At 43.0% G+C, this 9,063-nt stretch overlaps 1 protein-coding gene across 3 annotated transcripts in view; it reads right to left on the bottom strand.

The window, feature by feature from the left end:
- Positions 1 to 7,033: 7,033 nt before the first annotated feature.
- Positions 7,034 to 9,063, bottom strand: part of foxk2a (forkhead box K2a) — a 40,582-nt gene continuing 38,552 nt past the window's right edge. Inside the window, exons 9-10 of one of the 3 annotated variants that reach the window (XR_008808209.1) lie at positions 8,452 to 8,692; positions 7,034 to 7,298 (exon numbers count right to left, since the gene is read on the bottom strand). Coding sequence is in view for 1 of the 3 variants with exons in the window: in XM_056263246.1 (XP_056119221.1) it covers positions 8,538 to 8,692 (155 nt within the window). In the remaining 2 variants the exon portion in view is untranslated. Of the gene's footprint in view, positions 7,299 to 7,334; positions 8,693 to 9,063 lie in introns of those variants that run through there. The other 2 variants (XR_008808208.1, XM_056263246.1) reach the window with 2 other exon arrangements.

Here is a 9,063-nt window from a genome sequence, read left to right as displayed (position 1 = left end):
CTGTCACTTTCTTTCACACTAAAAAGGTCCTGCTCCGTTCAGCATTCGTTTCTTGGACGTATTCAATGCACAGTTTACAAAAATACAAGCTTTTCGCTGGCTCTTTTCCCTCAGGACACAATTATTTCCAGCAGCTCATTATGTTTGTGCCGGACAGGCTCTCCGTGTTTCTGGAGAAACATCTGTGAACACTGACACAAGCTTTCAGATACGGGTTATTCTGCAGAAGAGTGTTATAATGTTTAATATTTACTCACACAGTGGAAACGGACATAAAAATGAATAATTCTGCTCACTTTGGGGTGCCATGTTTGATTAGATTATCTCACACTGCGCATGTCTGCTGTGCTCGCGAAGATCACTAGCGCCATCTGCCGGTCACTTCCGGTTCAGGTTTCAGTCACACAGTCCCGTATAACAACATATGAAATTATTTTTAGGATAAAATAGCCTAGTAGTCCATTGTTTCACTACAGTACAGCTAATTTAATGGCTAGCATGTTTATAGCATAGGCTAAAAACAATGCAAAACTAAATGGTAACACTTTACAATAAGTTAACATGAACTAACAATGAAAAACACTTATACAGCATTTATTTATCTTATGTAATGTTAAATTCAACATTTACTAATACGTTATTAAAATCAAAAGTCGTATTATTTAATGAACCTGAGCTGACATGATCATCAACACAAGGTTTGTATGAACTAACATTGACGAAGATGAATAAATAGGCCACTGTAACTAATGTTGCTCATTGTTAGTCAATAACTAATGGAAGCTTATTGTAAAGTGTTTAATGCAAATTAAACCAATTAATTACAAATCCAATCATATTTTCACACTCTTTATAAATAGCTTGATGACACTACCTTTATATTTCTTTGTTTTCTTCACACATTCATCTCAGACTATTTTCTCCTAGTAAACAAGAAGTCAGTAACCTTTGAAGAAAAAAACCGTCAGGCTGTCATAATAAAAATCATTTTCTCCCCAAAATTAAAACTGTTTATGATTAGTTACCTCTTTGTTTCACCAATCATCTCTGTGTTCAAATCAAATCCATGACCGAGGCGTTATTGCTCAAATTAATAATGCAGCACTCACAACTCCGCGTGTCGGAGCGCGCATGCGCACTTGCAGGTTTGTTCTGGATGACGTCACACGCAGGGCGAGGCCACGAGCAGGTGTATTTCACAGGTGTAAAGAAGAGTAAGTGCCAGTCGAGGAGTGTGTTGTGTGCAGTGATTGGGTGCAGGAGCGCGATGGGCTGCGCCGCGCTACTCGTCCTCGGACTCGCGTTCGACATCATCGGGGTCGCTTTGCTTTTACTCGGGATTTTTGCCAATCTGCGAGTGGAAGGAAGATTTTATGGAGACTTTCTAATCTACTCTGGCTCATTAATAGTTTTCCTCAGTCTTTTCTGGTGGGTCATGTGGTACACGGGGAATATCACAGTTTCCTATGAGGATCTAGAGAAGAGGAGCTTTGATAACTTTGCGCACTGGGCGAGCAAACTCTCCGAGCGGCTGTCCGACACCGGGAAGAAGAAGAGCACGGATCCCGGGAAGAAGAGGAGCACGGATCCCGGGAAGAAGAAGAGCACGGATCCCGGGAAGAAGAAGAGCACGGATCCCGGGAAGAACAGCACAGATCCCGGGAAGAGCTCGCTGACGCATCACGCCCCGACGCGGATCACCTGGGGAAATTTGGGAATCGTAAACGAGGCTTACGAGCGAAGCTCTGAGGAGAAGAAGCTGGAGCTGGAGATCCTGAGGAACCCCGGGATGATCGGGAAGCAGGAGCGGATCCTCTGACAGGAACCGGTACTTTACATGCACAACTTTTGCTTCAATCCGACTGAATTCATTCCGATTGATGAATCTGAATACAGTGTTTACATGAACGCTAAACATGTGATCGGGTTGATGTGTGTTTATGTCACAAACTTCAAATCGGAATATATTTTTTGACATGCGCACACTGCACGAATATACAGAGTTCCCTGCTGTTTGCGCATATAACCATTCTCATATATAGCCTATTGGTTCTTTATTTGTTTTAAACAGCAGAATTAAATTTTGAATCATTTCTGGTCATAATTGGGAGACGATGAGTGTATATGAGCTGCTGTGCGCTGCTTATATTGATCACACTGGAAATATGGCCTAACCCAGCCGTGTGTGGATGCGAGTCTGAGGCACTGGCGGCCGTCGTGCTCGTCCCGTAGAGACAGGAGGATTATAGGATGACGGGAAACTCATTTACGACACTTTATTCAACAAGAAGAACAGATCCTTCATACGTCATCACGCTATTTCTACATCATTGCACATGCGCAGTCCGTTCGGTTTCAATCCGATCAAGTGTTTACATGTTCTCTCCATCGGATCAGAAAAGAAATAAACGCCCATTTCAATCCGATCGAAATCTCACTGGGATCGAGCTCAATCGGATCGATTAAGGTTACATGAAGGTTTTTCACTGCGACTGAGCCGCCAGTCCCACTAGCGGATTATTTGGTTGCATGTAAACCAGTTCTGTTCACATTAGAATAATAACGCGATGGTTTCTCAACGACTCGCTCCTTGAGCTCTCGACTATAAAAATGCCTGTTCTGTAGATTTAACTTAAGGTTCATAAAATACATTAAGAAAATCTACAGCAGTCTTTCAGACATATGCTAAATATTGCTCATTTACACAAAGGCAAGAAAATGAACACAATGGAAATAAAGCTCTAAAATTGGGATTAACAGTTTATCTGAACATGTTTAGATATATTTTAACTAGGATAATATTAAACGGATTCAGGCTGTAATTGTATCTAAGAGTATGGAATAGTTTGTTGCGAGACAAAACCAACTAATAGCTACCACAAAATCTCATAATTGTTTAACCAGCAGAAATGACGTCACAGAAGCTGGTATGACGAACACACACTTCCTTCAGCTGATCATCCACTGCTCACTCTTTCATTTCAGTCGTGTTTCCTAATCATTTGATGCACTGATTTTTGCCCTTGTTCAGACATTAAGGCTGACGCTCGTTAATATTAGCGAAACTATAAACTGTTTACCAGTTAAACATGTTTGTTTGTGTGTATATATATCATATTGCTGATTGATGTTCAGTTGTATGAATGCAGGCTTATTGTACAATTTTACAAAAAGTTTGTCTTTTTTGTCTCCATAATGTATCAGTTGTGTGCTGACTTTAGTTAGCCGGAGGTGATGCTGCCCCGATCACACACTGATGCTGTTTCTCTCCTCAGCGGCTTCGCTTCTCTTGACCAAGACGGGTTTTAACCAAACCTTCACATTTGGACTGGCTGAGAAATCAAGTCATTCATCAGGGAAAAGTTTTTAATTTCATGCATTTCATACATGATTTATGTTTTTGTACTTTTAACGTGTTGATACTGAAAGATATTTCACATTTTATACATTTCATTCTTTATCAAATAAAGAGTCGTCAGAAAATGATTCATTTGGTCAGTTTCTTGGTTTTGGTATTTTTCTGGAAACACAATTGTTTAATAAAGCCCCTTTATTCTGGCTTTTGAATTGTACAAATTCACTGGTTTTAATTCATTCATACTTATGTTATACAGCTTTTCCAGTATTTTAACTGTTAAAACGAGCATTATGAATATGCCTCTGCAAACTTTTATTAAGACCGAAGTCTGTGTGAGACCCTGATCATCAGAAACCAGTTGATCTCGTTCTCAGGGTGGACTGGCCATCGGGCAGACTGGGCTCTTTTCCGCTGTGCCGACACATCTAAATTATATATAGGCTATATATATATATATATATATTAGTCAGAACGGCCCATAAAACTCGTACATCGGCGGCCCATTCGTTTAGTTTAGTTTTGCTTGATTGGCGGCACTGGGATCTTAGGTTTTAGTCAGCGTAGGTTTATTCTTCTCACAGACCGGCCCATGAAACGCGTAGATCAGCGGCCCATTGGTTCTTTTCTTGATTGACACTGGGCTGGTCCAATCACACCTTTAAACTCCTCCCCCTCTGGGCTCTGAGCGAGCGTGCGAGTCAGTGTGTATCGGTCAACATCAGAGATGGAGAAGAAACGCAAGGAAGTGCAGAGAAATAGCGTGAAAACCAGAAACGGCCCTCTCAGTGTCAGAGAGATGAGTGTGAAAACTGGGATACTCTCACAACATTAGGCTATGCGTGTAGGAACCCATTACCTAGTTATTATTCCCACATCTGCATATTCGACGATTAGCCTACGCAATTTACTAGAATTGTAATGAGACGCGTTTGTAAACCATGTTTTCCGCCTAAATAAAAGATAATGCGTTTCTCTTTCAAGTATAGACATTAGTACAAAACTAATTATGAAAGTTCATTTTATTTTTCAGTGCATGTAGTAGTGTGTAATGTAGACTCACTGGCACTATATCACTACTAAAGAGGTTGGAGTTTTTCTTGGTTCAATTTGCACACTGAATATAGGTTGGAACTCTTAACTTTGAACTCTCAAAGTGCACCAGATTGATGAATTCAACATTAAAAAGCACAAATGTTCTTACGGTGAAGATGTCCCGATCCCCAGAGGACAGAGGCGCACCACCAGACTCACCGCTAACCCTGTGGGAAACCGGGATTGCTATGCAATGCAGCTTACAGCTTGTTGTAGGATTCATCACTGTGGAGTAGTGTTTCATTAGTAGTTATTTCATCTGTTAACTCTCATTACTGGTTTTAAGGAATAGGAGTTGGTATACATATTCAAGGGCGTGCAAAGTTGTGTTGTGTGTCCAGCCCTCGTTCTTCATCGAGCGGCGAGTGTTTACAGCAAACAGCCACTCTGAAAGTTAACTGAAGAATACAAGGACTGTAACTTCATCATAACACACCCAGGCACACCTGCAGGACAAACACAAGAGCGTAGAGAGAGACACACCTGCTATTGTGTGTGTGGATACTCCTGGAGGCTTTCACAATCACAGCCAACAGATGAGGAGGGAAAGTACAGTAACAGCACGAACGTTGATGATAGTGACATTACAGTCCATCAAAACAGACATATTGATATAGTTATTACTATACTATTAACCAGAACAATCATTTGTAATTGATAAAAAAAAAATACTTCCTAAATTGTAACAGCGAAACAAGCTTTTTATGTAAATCTGCTTTGAAACACTGTATTATGAAATGTGCTAAACAGATAATCCTGAGTTAGAGTTAATCCTGAGCTCACGTATAAACTCCGCATCATCACCTTGGAAACGCATAAACACGACTCGGGTCATTAATGCGCGATTGCGACTCGGGTCATTAATGCGCGATTGCGACTCGGGTCATTAATGCGCGATTGCGACTCGGGTCATTAATGCGCGATTGCGACTCGGGTCATTAATGCGCGATTGCGACTCGGGTCATTAATGCGCGATTGCGACTCGGGTCATTAATGCGCGATTGCGACTCGGGTCATTAATGCGCGATTGCGACTCGGGTCATTAATGCGCGATTGCGACTCGGGTCATTAATGCGCGATTGCGACTCGGGTCATTAATGCGCGATTGCGACTCGGGTCATTAATGCGTGATTGCGACTCGGGTCATTAATGCGCGATTGCGACTCGGGTCATTAATGCGCGATTGCGACTCGGGTCATTAATGCTCGATTGCGACTCGGGTCATTAATGCGCGATTGCGACTCGGGTCATTAATGCGCGATTGCGACTCGGGTTATTAATGCACGATTGCGACTCGGGTCATTAATGCACGATTGCGACTCGGGTCATTAATGCACGATTGCGACTCGGGTCATTAATGCACGATTGCGACTCGGGTCATTAATGCACGATTGCGACTCGGGTCATTAATGCACGATTGCGACTCGGGTCATTAATGCGCGATTGCGACTCGGGTCATTAATGCACGATTGCGACTCGGGTCATTAATGCACGATTGCGACTCGGGTCATTAATGCACGATTGCGACTCGGGTCATTAATGCACGATTGCGACTCGGGTCATTAATGCGCGATTGCGACTCGGGTCATTAATGCACGATTGCGACTCGGGTCATTAATGCACGATTGCGACTCGGGTCATTAATGCACGATTGCGACTCGGGTCATTAATGCTCGATTGCGACTCGGGTCATTAATGCACGATTGCGACTCGGGTCATTAATGCACGATTGCGACTCGGGTCATTAATGCACGATTGCGACTCGGGTCATTAATGCGCGATTGCGACTCAATGCACGATTACGACTCGGGTTGGTAATGCACGATTGCGACTCGGGTTATTAATGCACGATTGCGACTCGGGTCATTAATGCACGATTGCGACTCGGGTCATTAATGCACGATTGCGACTCGGGTCATTAATGCACGATTGCGACTCGGGTCATTAATGCGCGATTGCGACTCAATGCACGATTACGACTCGGGTTGGTAATGCACGATTGCGACTCGGGTTATTAATGCACGATTGCGACTCGGGTCATTAATGCACGATTGCGACTCGGGTCATTAATGCGCGATTGCGACTCGGGTCATTAATGCGCGATTGCGACTCAATGCACGATTACGACTCGGGTTGGTAATGCACGATTGCGACTCGGGTTATTAATGCACGATTGCGACTCGGGTCATTAATGCACGATTGCGACTCGGGTCATTAATGCATGATACTCAGGTTATTAATGCACGAGCGCAGTGAAGGACTCGAGCAGGTCGGGTCGGTTCAGACGGGGTCCGGTTCCTTGTTCTGACGCCTCGCTGGATCTTCAGATCAGGCAAACACTCTTTAATCATCTCTTCTTCTTCTTCTTTCAGGATCCTTTAACGAGGCACATCACTATAAAATTCATCAGTCTGAAAGCTTAAAAATGTAAAGATGAAAATGAACAGGCCTAACCCTTTCAGCAAATAACTCAAAAGATAATAATTAACAGGCAACAATAAACATTGTGTCATTTCACGACTTCTGTTTAACAGTGAGTGACGCAGTTACTGTAGTTTCTGTCAACAAATGAATTGCACAATCTTTATCCAGAAATCAGTTCTTTGTTTCCAGCAGAAACCTGGAGAGAAAATCAAGTGTGTTTCACAATAAATCATTCATATCCTTCATAAACAAGAGCAATGTTTTTCTGTTCTGGGACTGCACAAGAGTGGAAGGCTTTACAGTGTTAGGAGCGTTACTGACACTCGGCTCGGCTTTGGCTCGGACACGGTTCATGTGTGGTCAAGCACTTCTTCCCTTATTCCTGTCAAGTTCCCTGTGAGGAAGGTTAGATCATCAGCGCCACCTAGAGACACACAGCAGCAACGCACTCACACACCACTGAAGTTATGGAGCTTTAATTTAATTTATAAAAAAAATGCATATACCCACTGAAGCTAAACAACATCTACCACTTATTTTTCCTTGTGGAACACGTTCTATCCGTGTAGACTCTTTCAGTTGTTTGAACAGAATAAAATAATATTATTAACAGGCAAAGAGACAACTTCAACACAAAGATAACACACAGCCAACGACATCTCCAATATAAAAGGAAAACAACGGGGAGGAAAGGAAATATTAGAAACGAAAGGTAAGTGCAGTAATGATCCCAATTGTATAAAATATTATTTTGCATTTTTTCCCTTCCATCTTTCGTCAGGAATCGAATCGGGCACAGCACATTTTCTCAACACGTTCATGCAAGATGATATATTTTAACAAAGTACAAATGGAAATATATCTATCTCATAGGTTATTGGTTAAAATATAAAGAGGATGCGAGTAAACATCATTTTGATCTGATGTAATAGAGAGTAACTCAAACCCTCAATAGTGTTTCTTTTTTTCTGAAAAAATAAAAATAAGAATGAAGTGAATACATTCATTTCCATGACCACAAGTCCACGTCTTTAAAAGAAAACAGAATGGGGAAAAGCCAGTTTTTGTTGAGTATTTGTGCCTCTGGAAACACACAAATAAGACCCTAAAGTACACATACGACAAAATACTGCATATCTACTCAAGACTGCATTGGCTGGACGTGGAGGCTAGCTGCCATGATCTGAGGAGCCGGCGCACACTCCCTTTCCCAAGGGAAGAGCGCTCGACTGTCCCATGTGTGAGTGTGAGGCGGACTCTGTAAGAGCTAATCGGGCCTAACGAGGTTTGGCGAGTCCGTTTCTGACGGTCAGCTGATTGTGAATGTTCAGGATCTCTGGGAACGGAGAACACACGTCTGATACACATGCGTGACAATTACATAAACATCTAGATCGTCATCGGTCGTCGGCTGCTTGTCCAGGGCTGGTCCGGGATCAGCCCGGGCTTCTCCGCTGGGTCACGCCACACAGGAACAACAATACGCTTCATTCTGTGACTTCAAGTAGGCTATATGAGTATATGAGTGTGCATATATCTGTGAGTGTGGACCAGAACAGCTTCTCTCTTCATCTCACCTCAGTATTGGCACCTGGGTTCAGGAACGGGTGACGAGGTGCCGGCGGGGCGAACGAGTCGAGGTCAGAGGTCAGGAGACGATGGTCTAGTCGGCGTGGGTCTGCTGGTCTCTCTCCGCTGGGATGGAGTCGGTCTTGACCCGTTTGGGTTCGGGCTGCTGGTCCTGCTCGCCGTTCTGGCGTTTGGTGGGGAGGGACGCGGAGGCCGAGGCGTGCGTCGCTAGCATGTGCAGCGGACTCGCTGAGGACCAGACATTAGCATTAGCAAAGCGCTTCGCTGCATTAAAGGGAGTGTTCACCCAAATATTTAAATTAGCACATGATTTACTCTCCCTGAAGCCATCCTCGGTGTGTATGACACTCTTCTTTCAGACGAATACAATCAGAGTTATATTAAAAAAATGTCCTGGCTCTTCCAAGCTTTATAATGGCAGTGAATTGGCATATTTTTTTTGGAAGTCCATTCAAGTGCATCTGTCCCTATTCTATGCACTTTTATGATGGACAGATGCACTTTTATGATGGACAGATGCACTTTTATGATGGACTGATGCACTTTTATGATGGATAGATGCACTTTTATGATGGACAGATGCACTTTTATGATGGACA

This window comes from Rhinichthys klamathensis, unplaced genomic scaffold (genome assembly GCF_029890125.1).
Source record: "Rhinichthys klamathensis goyatoka isolate OS25496 unplaced genomic scaffold, OSU_Roscu_1.1 h1tg000204l_1, whole genome shotgun sequence".
Taxonomy (NCBI): domain Eukaryota; kingdom Metazoa; phylum Chordata; class Actinopteri; order Cypriniformes; family Leuciscidae; genus Rhinichthys; species Rhinichthys klamathensis.
This window is presented reverse-complemented; position numbering and strand designations above follow the sequence as displayed.